The sequence below is a fragment of the Leucoraja erinacea genome, chromosome 30 (assembly GCF_028641065.1).
Source record: "Leucoraja erinacea ecotype New England chromosome 30, Leri_hhj_1, whole genome shotgun sequence".
NCBI lineage: Eukaryota > Metazoa > Chordata > Chondrichthyes > Rajiformes > Rajidae > Leucoraja > Leucoraja erinaceus.
Window position 1 is genome coordinate 23326464 of NC_073406.1, and position 16713 is coordinate 23343176.

The window sequence follows — 16713 nt, forward strand, 5'->3', positions numbered from 1 at the left end:
TGCTGCAAGTAAGGATTTCATTATTCTAACTGGGACGTGAAGGAATAAAACACTCTTGACTTGCGTTGCTATTGTGTGGGATAGAACTAGTGTACGGGTTAGGGTTATGGTGGTCAGCGTGGACTCAGTGGGCCGAAGGGCCTGTTTCCACGCTGTATCTTTAAATGAAACTAAAAACACTAAAACCAGAGGGAGTCTAAAGAAGGGTCTCTACCCAAAACGTCACCCAATTTCTTCTATCCAGAGATGCTGGCTGCTCCATGGAGATCCCCTGCACAATTAAAGTGTGGAATAGTCTTCACCCTACCATAGTTGCCCAACCAGACGCCAATAAATTCAAGGTCCCCCTTTTTTCCCCCAAGAACCCTTTTTTGCTTCAGTCCAAGTCAAGAGTTTTATTGTCATGTGTCCCAGATAGGACATTGAGATTTTTGCTTGCTCCAGCACAGCAGAATATGTAAACATAATACAGAACAGGAGATAAAAGTTCAGTGTGTTTATATACTATTGACCATATATATACACAATAAATAAACAGATAAGTGCAATACGCTGTTATTGTTTGGAGTTTGATGGTGGACTCTCCACTACCTCCAGTTTAAATTCCATTTAGAATATTTTTGGATGACCAGGAAACCAAGAAGCAAGAGTTACTCCAGGGAGTTGGTCTCGCTCCAGGTGTTGATTCTTCGTTGGTTTTCAGCGGTCGTGGTGTCAGCAATGGCGGCCAGATTTCCTACAATGCAAAGGGAGGCAGAAGGTACCTGGCGCTGACCAGTTGCCGTGGGAGTGCACATGTGCAGGGGGAGGATGTGCTGGCTGTGGCAGTGCGCATGTGCAAAGCGGCCGGCCATGCCGGCGGATGAGGAGCGGCAGAGACCTGGACATGGATGGCGGGCGGAGACGGAGAGTGACAGAGCGATAGAGGAGGGGCCCGCTCAGAGTTGAACGACAGGTGTCCCGGGGTCTTGCCAAGCCGGGCGAAATGACACGACTTTTAGGTTGCCCAGCGGGACTTTAGGTGGCCATTGGCACCTAGGCAATCGTTAATTTCGAGCCCTGGATTGTTCTAAGGAGAAATATTAAGTAAATCGCCACTTTATTCTCCTGGGTTTAGAAGAAGCCTGTGAGATCATCTCGTGGAAACAACAAAATTCTTACATGCCTTATCAGGTTTGAATCTGACATTTCTCCGTACTGAGGTGTCTGGAACGGGGTCACTGTATAATAGTTTTGAGAGAATTGTGGGATATGGGGTTAGTGTTGAGGGAGATGCTGAGATAGACACTTTCCAATAGTAGAGCAGGACCAAGATGTTAAACAACTAAATCCTGTTTCTTTTGTGTGGATTGTTTCTTTTGTGTGAAAGTATTTCATATTAATTCACCTTGGAGCTCAAATATTTTTAATTTACAGATTTGGGACTTCAAATTAAGGAAGTGTGTACCAAAATACACAATACAACATGTGAGCCCAGAAAAGGGTATTACTGCATTGAAAACTGTCAGATGGCTAAGAAACACACAACATGCCCACCAGGTCAAGGAGTTAAAGAGAAAGGTGGGTTGTTGCAGAGTGCCATGTGTTCCATTGCTAAATGCTATCTTGAGGTTGAGTGTTAATCGCCATGACCATCCTCTCCACAAAATCGAGCAGCATAACAGAATCAGTAAATGAAAAATTGACCAAGTCAGGATATTGCCAAAGAATTGCGCTGAAATACCATATGATTCTTTACTGGCCTGTGGTGTTAAATTCTGGACAGCACAAAGACATTGAAATTACTGGCACCAAATGGAGCTTGCTCCAAGCTGATCGTTGCATGGGGAGTCCAAGTAGCATCTACACCTTGTTGGGTTTATTTGCATGAATCCTTTGCACAAATGTAGAATAGTCTAGATTTACGTTCTAAAAAAGCTGTTTGTCCCGCTTACCATTTTTATCCATTATTGAGCAGTGATGACTTTCGGTCACCATTGTCCATTTTATTGCTTCTCTCTCTCTGCACTCCTGATTACAGAATGTCTTAAAATCCCCTACTTCTTGATCAGCTGTAGTTCTTTGTTCAGCCTTTCACTGTACTTCGATGCACATAACAATAATAAATGAAAGTAAATCTAAATAAAAATCAATTTCTTTATTCCCATTTTGATATTCCTGTGGCTACCTCCTCCTCACACAAGTTATTGCAAAACTTATGCTGGGTTCTCTGCTGACAGGGAGGCCCCTACACAACATGCATTGATCCTTGCCTGTACACACAGTAGCTGGAACTGTTATTTGTGCAGTAGTGTGCCCTGCGAGCATGGGTGAATTTCTTGGCCCTAGTAGCTGACTGTAGATGTTGCTACGTGGAAGTTAAAAGTAAAATAAAACCGGTTGAAGTAATTTGCACCTAAACAACACTGGAACTATTCAGTGAAATGAATTATTTCCAAAGTTTTCAGAAAGCCGCCAATTTAATTAATGAAATGATAGTACAAAACTGCAAGTTTATTTTGTTCAATGTTAAACTAGTTTTGGCGCAATGAAAAATAATTATTTTTAACTGGAGCTTGTGAAAAAGTGAGAAGAGCTTTCCAACACCAGTATTTACAGGCTCCACACCAGTTACCTGATGTTTATTCTTTTATTTTTCAGGGACACCATTAAATGATACCGTGTGTGAGAAGTGTCCTGTAGGAACATTTTCAGGCAGTGATTCATCAATGGAAGCGTGCAAGAACTGGACATTGTGAGTACTTTTAACATCCATGGTGATCCATGTTCAGGAAACTCAACTTCTTGTTGAATTTTCTCACGTCACAAAGTCCTGTTCCCATCTTCTTCTTGTCATTCACAATGTGCCTTTCAGAAACAATTAATCATTTTCTCCAATGTAATGTTAACAAGTTGGAACCTTGTTGAAAATGTTGTTTTGTGCTTTCTCTGATCTCCGTGATCTGTGCTTCTTTCTTTGTAATAAAAGAAACAATCCTCCTGACCCACGTTACATAGTACATCTGCAAAGTATCTCCCTCCTCTTATCTTGCCCTTGGTGACAGTGAATTGTTGCATTGTGGATCTTCCCTTCAGGCACACCTGGGAACCTTTAGCATTTGGTCAGCAAATCCCAGTTAGAACAATTATAATGATTGTCACATTTAATTCAGAGATCACTGGGTCCTCAGAGCTTACAAAGACCAGAAGTACTTTTCTCCATACTCAAAATAACCACCACACCACAGAGAAGTTTCAGATTCTTGTAATACTCTGATAATTAATTCAGCTAAACAGTAGAAACTTTACAACTATTAGATACTGCTGGATAATTCTGACATGGTCAATCACACTTAACACTGGTAAAAAATATCAGCAGTCCTGCATAGTTACTTTCAATTAAGGTGATGCATTTTCTGTTGTGTAAGCTTGAAAATAAAATTAAAATTCCTATCTCTACTTCATAATTTAATTTAACTGTTGTAATAGTTTACGTATACCTTTAACTTGAATTAAAACCAAGTCTAACAAAGGTCATAAGTGATCGGATCAAAATTAAACCATTCGGCACATCAAGTCTACTGCACCATTCAATCGTCGCTGATCTATCTCTCCCAACCCGATTCTAATGCCCATAACCCGACACTCGTAATAATCAAGAATCTATTTCTGCATTAAAAATATCGATTGACTTGGCCTACACAGCCTTCTGTGGCAAAGAATTCCACAGATTCACCACCCTCAGACTAAAGAAATGTCTTCATCTCCTTCCAAAAAGAACGTCCTTTAATTCTGAGGCTTTGACCTCTGGTCCTAGAGTCTCCAACTAGTAGGAACATCCTCTCCACATCCACTCTCTCCAAGCTTTTCACTATTCTGTATGTTTCAATGAGGTCCCCCCTCATTATTTTAAATTCCAGTGAGTACAGGTCCAGTGCTGTTAACACTCATTATATTTTAGTTCACTCTTTCCTGGGATCATTTTGTAAACCTCCTCTGGACCCTCTCCAGAGCCAGCACATCCTTCCTCGGGTATGGTACCCAACATTGCTCACCCTACTGCAAATGCAGCCTGACCAGCACCGTATAGAGCTTCAATATTACTTTGTTTTTATATTCTAGCCCTCTTAAAATAAATGCTAGCATTGCGTTTGCCTTCCTCGTTACTGATTCAACTGGTAAATTAACATTTTGGAAATCCTGCACCAGCATTCCCAAGTCCCATTGCACCTCCGATTTCTAGATTCTCTCCTTATTTAGAAAATGGTATACGCCTTTATTCCTACTAGCAAAATGCATGACTCCCCACTTTGCTACACTATTTTCCACCTGCTACTTCTCTGCCCACTCTCCCAACCTGTCCAAGGTTCCTGCTTTAACCATATAACCATATAACAATTACAGCACGGAAACAGGCCATCTCGGCCCTACAAGTCCATGTCGAACAAATTTTTTTCCCCTTAGTCCCACCTGCCTGCACTCGTACCATAACCCTCCATTCCCTTCTCATCCATATGCCTATCCAATTTATTTTTAAATGATACCAATGAACCTGCCTCCACCACTTCCACTGGGAGCTCATTCCACACCGCCACTACTCTCTGCGTAAAGAAGTTCCCCCTCATATTACCCCCAAACTTCTGTCCCTTAATTCTGAAGTCATGTCCTCTTGTTTGAATCTTCCCTATTCTCAAAGGGAAAAGCTTGTCCACATCAACTCTGTCTATCCCTCTCATCATTTTAAAGACCTCTATCAGGTCCCCCCTTAACCTTCTGCGCTCCAGAGAATAAAGACCTAACTTATTCAACCTATCTCTGTAACTTAGTTGTTGAAACCCAGGCAACATTCTAGTAAATCTCTACACTACCTGCCCTTTCTCTACACTACCTGCCCTTCCACCTAATTTCATATAATCTGCAAACTTGGCCACAAAACCTTCAATCCCCTCATCCAAATCATTAATATACAACGTGAAGAGCAGCGGCCACAGCACCATACCCTGCGGAACTCCGCTAGTCACTGGTAGCCTACCAGAAAAAGGTCCCTTTATTGCCCCTTTGCCTTCTGCCATCCAACCAGCCTGCTGTCCCAAGCAGTGAACACATATATTTCCAGAAACAAGCAAGCAAAAATATATGAAAACAGCAAGGCGAGGTTTAACATGGTAGAATAAAGGCAAACCCATGAGCATTTGAACACAATCAGACTTTAAAATTATATCATGGAAAGTTATTAAGATAAACCATTTTCCTTGACTTCAGTGAGGCTCAAACGAAATTCCGTTTCCACATCCATACAAACAAAGACAATTTCCTACAGACATACACACAATTCAATTTACAGAAACATCCATCACAGTGAACCCACTGTGATGGAAGGCAAAGTCTTTTCTCTCCCCTGTTCTCCATTTCTCTCCCGATGTTGAAGCCCCAGGCGGGCGATGATAAGTCCCACGGCCATTTTAGGCTGTGCCGGGCGTTGTACGGCCCCGCTCCTCCAGGTCTTAAAGTCACGGTTGGAGCCCCCGGCGGGCGCTGGACTGTCCCACGGCCATTAAGCCGCGTCGGGCGATGTACGGCCCCGGTCCGGGTTGTTCCAACCCCGCGACGGGCTGGAGAAGTCGCGTTGCGGGAGCTCCGGAAAGCGGTCTCCACCCGGACCTGCGAGCTCCCGATGTCCCAGTCCACTGTACCTACAGTCTCCACCCGGACCTCCGAGCTACGTGGTCGGGCTGCAGCAGCGAGTCACCACCGTTCCCCACGCTCCGATGCCGGCCAGCCCCATGATGGTAAGTCCGCAGCTCCGCAGGCTCCGTGGGCTGCCCCCAAGTCGTTCAGGCTGGAGGCCGCTCCACGGTGCTAGGCCCCAACGACAACGGAGACCCGACAGGGAAAAGGTCGGGTCTCCCGTACAGGGAAGAGATTTTTAAAAAGTTTCCCCCTTTTCCCCCCGCCCCCCACATATACACATTTAAAAACACTATTTAAAAAAAAAAAACGCAAACAACTACATTTAACTAGATAAAAAATTAAAATTAAAAAAAAGACAGATGAGTCGCGCCGCCACTTCTCGAGATAAATAATAATAATTAATAGATAAGACAATTAAAGATATTACATTCAAGATCGAAACTCCAAAAATAAGCAAATTTATTTTCCCCGTTCCTCTGACGGGCAATAAGATTTGATTCTTTTGTTGTCATTGGAAACTTAAGAATGGAAGCAACTGAGAGCTCTGATATAGGTGTGTGAAAATGTAGAGGAGAATGGTGTGATGAAATCAGCACGGAAGTTGACATTCATGAGGAAGAATGTGTTCCTGCCGAGACAGTCCAAATGTTCCCCAACCAGAAGGCTTGGATGCACCAAGAGATCAGCAATCGACTGAGGACCAGACAAGATCTGGGTGTTCAAGGCAGGCGATCAAGCTCATACACATACTTCCTCCAGAAGACCACTGGGAATGTGATGTGACTCTTCTGAGCTAAACTGGTGGCTCCGATGGACACTCAACAAATACGGCATGGCTTTTTCACTCCATCGTTTCAATCAGTGTGACATGGAGTAGCGCAAGTGACAATAATGTGTCACTCCAAGGCGAGCTCAATGTTTTCTCTGCTCACTTAGAAAGGGAGAACAATGATGTGCCATCATGAGCCCGTGCAGTCCCACATGACCTGGTGATCTCAGTCTCCAAGGCAAACTTCAAAAAATACTTTACAATTGTGAACCTCTGAAAGCAAACGACCCTGTTGGTGTACCGATATTCTCAAAACATGTGCAAAGCAACTGGCTAGAGGTTTCATGGAAATCTTCAACCTCTCGCAACAACAGCTTAAGGTCCCCACATTTATAAAACCAGTGCTTAACAAGAGCAGGGGCTGGGTGTGGCACAAAGCATTTCACCCGAGTTGGAAAGATGTGATCCGTGAGAATCAGGGCTGACATCCCAGTGCATTGCCCAGGGACAGGTGTTTAAACCAAGGTCTTGTCTACAGAAATATTCTGTGGAACTGTTTTGAATATGAATTGTTGACCTATCCCTGTTGTCTTTATCATGTCAAAAGTGGTAAACCTCAGAATGCTAGCGTTGCAATGACATTTCAATAATAGATTAATTGTAACTGATTCATTTTACTTGAACAAAGCAACCTTTGGGAATGCTTGTATTCATTTTTTTTCCTGTAAATTCTCCAGATGTGAAAAGCTCAATCTACAACTGGATAAACATGGGAGCAGTGAAGCTGATGTAAAGTGTGCAGAAAATTACAATTTAAGACTTATCATTTCAGTTGTCGCAATTGTGGTTATCGTTTTGATTTTAACTGTGGCAGTTGTTTTCTGGAGGTATCCTGAACTCAGACCACGTATGTTATTAATTTATTGTTTACATCGTTCTGTTATCATTTTCTAAATCCGATGTTTTTTTAGCTAGTTTGGAAATGATCATAATTTTTAATATTGGTATTTACAATCGGCAAACTATTGTGCGACCGAATTTAACCAATCTTTTTGCTCTCTCTGCAAAAAGACCTAAAATTGCCAGTTTTGTTAATTGTCATTATTTCCACTTGAGGAAATTATTTGAAGCTGAGAGGTCATTCTCCACCTCGATGTTGTCTTTGATCTAGAACTGGGATTTTCTGCATACATTCACACCACTATGAAGACGGCCTGTTTTCACTTCCTGCACTTGCCTCTGTCGTGCATCAGCTCCTCCTTTACTGAAATCCTCAGCCATGCTTTTGCTATCTTTTCACTTCTTTATTCTGCTGCTCTGCTTGCCAATTAGCATTCACTCCTGCTCCAAGTGCACTTCAACTTTAAAATCTAAATACCTGTTATGTCCTTTGTGCAGACTTGCTGGGCCTCTGGGTCTGCAAACACCCACTCTCCTGATCTTCCCTGAATTCATTCTCTGCCAGTCCTCTAAAGTTTGGAAATTCCTTCCTGAACATTTTCTTTAGGCTACCTCTATGAGCCAACTGATATTATTGTAATTGCTGGGATTCCCAGAGTTTCTGTGTCGACCTGACAGATTGTTGATTAGTACGGGTGTGCGAGGTTATGGGGCAAATAGGTTGAAAAGGGAAGATAGATCAGCCAAGATTGAATGGCAGAGTAGACTTGATGGGCTGAATTGCCGTATTCTACTCCTAGTAGTTATGAACTTGGGAGAACTACTTATTCCTTTGCCTGAGTGTGGTTCTGAAGAATTCTGCTTTGCCCACTCATGCCTGTTGGGTCCTGCTGCTGTGGTGCTGTTGTCAGACTTCTGACAATACACACCAAGCTGTTGTATATCCCACTCCCAGCATTATCACAACACTATTGATTTAAAGTCAGCTCCATCTTCTGTCAACCTGAACTGTGCCAAAGAGAACCGTTGTGGCATATAAGTGGCAGAATAGTTTGTAAAATCACCGATTAATTTCATATCAAAACATAACAGACCAAAGATATGGTAAACCAATTTCATGGTAATTATACTGAAAAACTTGCATTTTGTTTCTAATAGGTTTCTATAAAAGACGAGAGAATGGGGTAAGCACATAATATCTCACCAGTATTTAAAGCTCATGTGTATTAAATTTTAAGTTTAAAATAGATTGCTGCTGTTTAATTCAAATAATTTAGTATTATGTTTCTTGTGCATGTTCTACTTAACCTGAAGTGATGCATCATTACACTGGATCCAAAACACATCAAAGGGAGTAACATCAGCTGATCAGTGCCTTACAGCGTAAGGTGCTAAATGATAGGATACGATAGAACTTTTATTTATTCCAGGAGGGATATTGATCTGCCAACAGTCATAAAAACACAAAATACAATAAACATGGAATTGAAATGGCGAATGGAAAGGCTTGAGGATGTGCATAGATTAGGGAGGGGGAGGGGAGTCGGTATCAGCCCACCCACGACAGATGGCGGAGGAGTTGTAAAATTTGATAGACACGGGGAAGAAGGATCTACTGTGGCGTTCTGTCCTGCATCTAGCAAATGATTAAAATATTTACGATATAAATTACAATCTCATCCTACATCGGCTGATATAGGGCAAAACTGGACCTAGGGTTGAGATTTTTGATTGGAGAAAGACTAACTTTGAGGAGATGGGAAAGGATTTAAAAGGAGTAAATTAGGACAGTTTGTTTTATGGGAAAGATGTGGAAGAGAAATGGAGTACATTTAAAGGTGAAATTTTAAGAGTACAGAATCTTTATGTCCCTGTTCGGTTGAAAGGAAATCGTAAAAAGTGGGAGATCTACAATAATTATAGGCAGCATGGAGTGAATGAGGTGCTTGAGGAGTATAACAAATGTAAAAATAATCTTAAGAAAGAAATTAGAAAAGCTAAAAGAAGATATGAGGTTGCTTTGGCAAGTAAGGTAAAAGTAAATCCGAAGGGTTTCTACCGCTATATTAATAGCAAAAGGATAACGAGGGATAAAATTGGTCCGTCAGAGTGGACAACTATCTGCAGAGCCAAAAGAGATGGGGGAGATATTGAACAGTTTCTTTTCTTCGATATTCACCAAGGAGAAGGATATTGAATTATGTGAGGTAAGGGAAACAAGTAGAGTAGCTATGGGAACTATGAGGATCAAAGAAGAGGAAGTACGGACACTTTTGAGAAATATAAAAGTGGATAAGTCTCCAGGTCCGGACAGGATATTCCCTAGGACATTGAGGGAAGTTAGTGTAGAAATAGCAGGGGCTATGGCAGAAATATTTCAAATGTCATTAGAAACGGGAATAGTGCCGGAGGATTGGCGTACTGCGCATGTTGTTCCATTGTTTAAAAAGGGGTCTAAGAGTAAACCTAGCAATTATAGACCTGTTAGTTTGACGTCAGTGGTGGGCAAATTAATGGAAAGAATACTTAGAGATAATATATATAAGCATCTGGATAAACAGGGTCTGATTAGGAACAGTCAACATGGATTTGTGCCTGGAAGGTCATGTTTAACTAATCTTCTTGAATTTTTTGAAGATGTTACTCGGGAAATTGATGAGGGTAAAGCAGTGGATGTTGTGTATATGGACTTCAGTAAGGCCTTTGAGAAGGTTCCTCATGGAAGGTTGGTTAAGAAGGTTCATTGGTTGGGTATTAATGGTGGAGTAGCAAGATGGATTCAACAGTGGCTGAATGGGAGATGCCAGAGAGTAATGGTGGATGGTTGTTTGTCAGGTTGGAGGCCAGTGACGAGTGGGGTGCCACAGGGATCTGTGTTGGGTCCACTGTTTTTTGTCATGTACATCAATGATCTGGATGATGGTGTGGTAAATTGGATTAGTAAGTATGCAGATGATACTAAGATGGGTGGGGTTGCGGGTAATGAAGTAGAGTTTCAAAGTCTACAGAGAGATTTATGCCAGTTGGAAGAATGGGCTGAAAGATGGCAGATGGAGTTTAATGCTGATAAGTGTGAGGTGCTACATCTTGGCAGGACAAATCAAAATAGGACGTACATGGTAAATGGTAGGGAATTGAAGAATGTAGGTGAACAGAGGGATCTGGGAATAACTGAGCACAGTTCCCTGAAAGTGGAATCTCATGTAGATAGGGTGGTAAAGAAAGCTTTTGGTGTGCTGGCCTTTATAAATCAGAGCATTGAGTATAGAAGTTGGGATGTAATGTTAAAATTGTACATTGCATTGGTGAGGCCAATTCTGGAGTATGGTGTACAATTTTGGTCGCCTAATTATAGGAAGGATGTCAACAAAATAGAGAGAGTACAGAGGAGATTTACTAGAATGTTGCCTGGGTTTCAGTAACTAAGTTACAGAGAAAGGTTGAACAGGTTAGGGCTTTATTCTTTGGAGCGCAGAAGGTTAAGGGGGGACTTGATAGAGGTTTTTAAAATGATGAGAGGGATAGACAGAGTTGACGTGGAAAAGCTTTTCCCACTGAGAGTAGGGAAGATTCAAACAAGGGGACATGACATGAGAATTAAGGGACTGAAGTTTAGGGGTAACATGAGGGGGAACTTCTTTACTCGGAGAGTGGTAGCTGTGTGGAATGAGCTTCCAGTGAAGGTGGTGGAGGCAGGTTCGTTTTTATCATTTAAAAATAAATTGGATAGTTATATGGATGGGGAAGGGAATGGAGGGTTATGGTCTGAGCGCAGGTATATGGGACTAGGGGAGATTATGTGTTCGGCATGGACTAGAAGGGTCGAGATGGCCTGTTTCCGTGCTGTAATTGTTATATGGTTATATCGGCCTTATCAGATTCAGATTCAATTTTAATTGTCATTGACAGTGTACAGTACAGAGACAACGAAATGCATTTAGCATCTCCCTGGAAGAGCGACATAGCAAACGATTTGAATAAATAATAATAAGTGTCCGGGGGGGGGGGGGGGGGGGTGGTGATTGGCAGTCACCGAGGTACGTTGTTGAGTAGAGTGACAGCTGCCGGAAAGAAGCTGTTCCTCGACCTGCCAGTTCGGCAACAGAGAGACCTGTAGCGCCTCCCGGATGGTAGGAGGGTAAACAGTCCATGGTTGGGGTGAGAGTAGTCCTTGGCGATGCTGAGCGCCCTCCGCAGACAGCGCTTGCTTTGGACAGACTCAATGGAGGGGAGCGAGGAACCGGTGATGCGTTGGGCAATTTTCACCACCCTCTGCAATGCCTTCCGGTCGGAGACAGAGCAGTTGCTATACCATACTGTGATGCAGTTGGTAAGGATGCTCTCGATGGTGCAGCGGTAGAAGTTCACCAGGATCTGAGGAGACAGATGGACCTTCTTCAGTCTCCTCAGGAAGAAGAGACGCTGATGAGCCTTCTTGATCAGAGTAGAGGTATTGTGGGTCCAAGAGAGGTCATCGGAGATGTTGACTCCCAGGAACCTGAAGCTAGAAACACGTTCCACCTCCGTTCCGTTAATGTGGATGGGGTGTGCGTGCCGCCTCTGGACTTCCTGAAGTCTACAATGAGCTCTTTGGTCTTCTTGGAGTTAAGGGCCAGGTTGTTGTCAGCGCACCATGCTGCTAAGTGCTGGACCTCCTCCCTGTAGGCCAGCTCATCGTTGTTGCTGATGAGGCCAATCACCGTTGTACCATCCGCATACTTGATGATGGTGTTAGTACCATGTACAGGTGTGCAGTCATAGGTGAAGAGGGAGTAGAGGAGGGGGCTCAGCACACAGCCCTGTGGAACGCCGGTGTTCAGGGTGAGGGTTGAAGAGGTGTGCTTGTCTAACCTACCAGACTGGGGTCTGTTGGTTAGAAAGTCCAGTATCCTGTTGCAGAGGGAGGGGTCGATGCCCAGGTTACCGCTTTGGTGATTAGTTTTGATGGTATAATGGTGTTGAATGCTGAGCTGTAATCGATGAACAGCATTCTTACGTAAGTGTCTCTGTTGTCGAGGTGGGAGAGGGCAGAGTGAAGTGCCGTTGAGATGGCATCCTCCGTACTCCTTTTCTTGCGGTAGGCAAACTGATAGGGATCCAGTGTGGGGGGGTAGGCAGCTTTTGAGGTGTGCCAGGACCAGCCTCTCGAAGCACTTGGTGATGATGGGGGTAAGTGCAACTGGGCGGAAGTCGTTGAGGCTTGCCGCCGTGGAGTGTTTTGGCACTGGCACGATGGAGGTGGTTTTAAGGCAAGTGGGGACAACTGCTTGGGCAAGTGACAGGTTGAAGATGTCAGTCCAGACGTCTGTCAGCTGCGCAGCACAGGCCCTGAGCACGCGCCCGGGGATGCCGTCAGGGCCAGCAGCTTTACGTGCATTAGTCCTACTCAGTGCCACGTACACGTCGTAGGGGGTGAGTGTGAGGGGTTGGTGATCGGCAGGTAGCACAGCCTTGATGGCTGTCTCTAGATTGTCCCTGTCGAAGCGGCCATAGAAGTGATTAAGCTCCTCAAGGAAGGAGGCGTCGCTGGATGTGGGGGTGATGTTGGAGGGTCTGTAGTCCGTGATGGCCTGGATGCCTTGCCACATGCGTCGGGGGTCGGAGTTGTTGTTGAAGTTCTCCTCAATCCTGAGCTTATGGCAGTGCTTGGCCTTCCTGATGCCCCTCTTCAGGTTAGCCCTGGATGAACTGTAGTTGCCATGGGTTCAGCTGCCACTGAACCCATGGGACTGGATTTTAATAAAACAATACCGAGAGACTGCAAAATACACCAATCTTGATGTGCGTATGTAACAACTTTCCTCAACACTGGAGAAACTATGGAAGCAGATACAATGATGATGTAAAAAGGCATTTGGACAGGTATATGGATGGGAAGGGTTTAGAGAGCCATGGATCAAATATAGCCAAGTGGGACCAGCCCAATATGCTAACCTGGTCAGTGTGTTGCACAATAACTCTAGTCTTAGTTCATGTCTGGTAAATGTGAATCCAATCCTTGTGTTGACGATTTTGTTTCTGATATCCATCCCATAATAATTGTAAGTGTGATTTTTGGTCAGAGGTGTGACATTAGTAAAAATCCTTTGCATCCCAATGCTTTCAGCAAAATGGATGATGAGTGCAGATTGTACCTGTTGTGTTTTACCTTTGATCACCCTACATGCTCCATGTAACTGCTTAACCAGATGTAGTGCACAGCAACATATCATAGTTGTCTTTGATATGTTGTCACATAGCTCGCAGTAAATTGCAGAATGTATGAGTTATGGAGCTGTGCGTTGTTTGCAGGCAGTGGAACAAAACCTGCATTCCATTAGCTCAAATCACATTCAAATATTTTATACCTCTGTGCAGATCAGATAACATTTTGTACAAGAGGAGTAGAAGGAATGAGAACCAGATCTAAATCTTAAACAAAACAACTGTAGTTGCTGGAGATATGAAATAAGAAAAGGAAATATTAGAAATACTCAGGAGGTCAGACAGAACTAGTTAAGAAACAGCTAGTATTATAAAACAAAGACCTTTCATTATAATTGAGAAAGAGAGAAATACAGGCAAGATTTAAACATGGGGAGGAATAGATAGGTCAAAGGGAATATCTGTGATTGTTGGAGATCGTGGATACCACCGGTAGAATTTGTGGTTTACTGTGGCAGTGAGAGTGATGATATAGCCAGAGACATTTCAAATATCGTGAAACTGCCAACATCAATGAAGGATAACATCGTCAATGGTCAGTTCTGATACAGGCAGAGAAAGTGAGTTACCTGAAGATTCCGTAGAATGGAAGACTGCAACAGGCCGAGATGGAAGATGAGATGCGGTTAATCAAGCTGGATGAAGAATGAAAGTGACAATTAATGGGAACTCAGAATTGCCCCTATAGACAGAATGCTGTGACCAAATCTTCATTTGTGTATTCCAATGTGGAGGAGGCCACAATATGACCACTGAATACAGTACTCCAGGTTGCAAGCAATACAGCAAGGATCAGCATCTTGGGGATGCTCATGGATCCACATCCTGCCATTAAATGATTGGGTGTGCTTGAAGGCAGAGGTGTCATCAGCATTGGTGTACTTTACATCTCAGGGTAAGGTTACAAAAGGGAAGAACAGCTCAAGATTGGATATCAGCGGTGAGCATGAGGAAAGGAAATGACAAACTACTTGAGATGATGTAATGTCTGTGATGTTGTGGGGGAGCAGGCGGTTTGTTCAAGTGATCAGGTGAAATGTGGGAGGCAGGGAGTTTGTTGGGGTGCTAGTACTGCACAGTGAGGGCGGCAGTACCAGGGCTGATGAGGAGGACTATAGATAGTCTTGTGGCCTCTGGACAACATTTGACATTCAACGTGAAGATGGAGAGTGTCATGAAAGATGTCCCTACAATTTGACAAAGGAGTGAGAGTCAGTGCCAAACATTGTGGTGTAAATATTCTGTTTCTTTCATTGTCAAACAATGACAAGTAAATCACCACTTTTAAAATGTAATTTTCCAAACTTGCAAGTTTCATAATGTGTTTATCTCTACAGATTGGTAGGGGTGACAGACCATCTCCAATTTGGAATAACATCAATGGGCATCCATCTGATTCAACAACAATGCCTCTAAGAAGCAACGAGCAGCCTTAGTGCAAAGAGATTGAAGTGAGTATATTCAAGCAACATCTCAAATACTTCACACAGCAAGTTGAATATTTTTCTATATTTTCTTAATGCTGGATCATGTTGGGATGCAGTAGTTGCAACAGCCTCAACCAAATCTCCCATTTTTTACACGCAGTCTAGTAGATTGATTTGGGGAAGGCAATTGTGAGAATGTTCTGCTTCAAACCTTTCCTTTTTGTCAGGTTCTGTTCTTGGAATGGTCAGTAACTCAGAGTATTAGTGATGTGGTTGTAATAACTTCATATTTATCACAGCCCACTGTAATTGTCTTTGCATTGAGGTGGTTGCAGCTAACAACCATTAAACAAAGTATGAATATAATGCAATTTAAAAAAATGTACAAAAGATATATCTTTGAAAAGTACAGTAATGAGGAAGGAGAATGTAAATTTCACAGATGTTAATGATGCTTGTTCTTTTTGTTCTTTTTTTGTTCTTTTTTTCTTAATAGCTTGATTGGAGTAGTTTTATTTGAATTGTCTGTTTAGTTTATTTTATTGAATTTTGCAATTGTTAATGGTGAAGAATGGGGGTAGGACGACAAGCATAGGCTTCTTCCTATCCCTTTTCGAAAGAGTCTAATGTGTATTATGTTGAAATTGGCTTTTGATTTTTTAATTTATGTATGTACATATATATGTGTATATGTATGTATATGTGTGTATGTATTTATGTGTATATATATGTGTATATCTATAATTTTCCTTTTATTTATTAATTTTCATTGTTTCTTTTTTTTTTCAATTGTTCGAAATAAAGATATCATTCATTCATTCATTCAACATCCAACCCACCGGCTGTTTGATTACTGCTAGGAGATAATGTAGAAACTGTTTGTTTTTTGTTTGAACACTAGTTGTCTTTTGAATTAGGTAGCTGCTACGTTTATATAACTCCTGAAGATCTGCATTTCTGTAACTTGACTTTACAATTTTGAAAAATTCTTTACATATTTACAGGTAAATTTGTGCAAAGTCTGATTTCAGTACACCAGTCTTTCAAACCTGGGGTCACCTGTTAATTATTAGATTATGTATGATTTGGTGACTGACTACTCTGTTGAGCAAAATAGGTCCTGCTTATTTTCTCTATATTGGTCTCTTATATTCATTTTTTACACCAAAATTGGATCTTCCCTCAGACCCCACTGTTCTGAATAGAGCTACCTAGTTCTCTAGATGCTCTAGGTGTCAGCTACTCTACATCGGTGAAATCAAGCATAGGCTTGGCGATCGCTTCGCCCAACACCTGTGCTCGGTTTGTAATATCCAACCTGATCTCCCCCTCCCATTCCGATTCTGACCTTTCTGTCCTGGGCCTTCTCCATGGCCAGTGTGAGGCCCGCCGTAAATTGGAGGAGCAGCCCTCATATTTCGCTTGAGTAGTTTACACCCCAGTGGTATGAACACTGACTTTTCCAATTTCAGGTAGTCCCTGCTTTCTCCCTTTCCCCTCCCCTTCCCAGCTCTCCCACAGCCCATTGTCTCTGCCTCTTCCTTTCTTCTTCCCGATTTTCCAGCATCTGCAGTTCCTTCTTAAACAACTGTCTTGTTCATCTAATCTTTCTTCATAGATACAATTTTCCATCCCTGTACATCCCTGGACATCCTCGTACATCTCAATTCTCTCTGGTGCAATCTCATCTTTCCTGACTGTCAGCAATACTCAAAACATTCAATACTTGCCACACATAATTTT

At 42.6% G+C, this 16713-nt stretch overlaps 1 protein-coding gene across 3 annotated transcripts in view; it reads left to right on the forward strand.

Moving 5' to 3' along the window:
* Window positions 1-16713, forward strand: part of LOC129711749 (tumor necrosis factor receptor superfamily member 5-like) — a 42295-nt gene that overhangs the window by 17083 nt on the left and 8499 nt on the right. For 2 of the 3 annotated variants that reach the window (XM_055659673.1, XM_055659674.1), the window contains exons 4-8: window positions 1417-1560; window positions 2641-2734; window positions 7177-7346; window positions 8498-8523; window positions 14881-14994. In XM_055659673.1, the coding sequence (XP_055515648.1) occupies window positions 1417-1560; window positions 2641-2734; window positions 7177-7346; window positions 8498-8523; window positions 14881-14979 (533 nt within the window). In that variant the 3' untranslated portion in view covers window positions 14980-14994. The remainder of the gene's footprint in view (window positions 1-1416; window positions 1561-2640; window positions 2735-7176; window positions 7347-8497; window positions 8524-14880; window positions 14995-16713) is intronic. The other variant, XM_055659675.1, reaches the window with a different exon arrangement.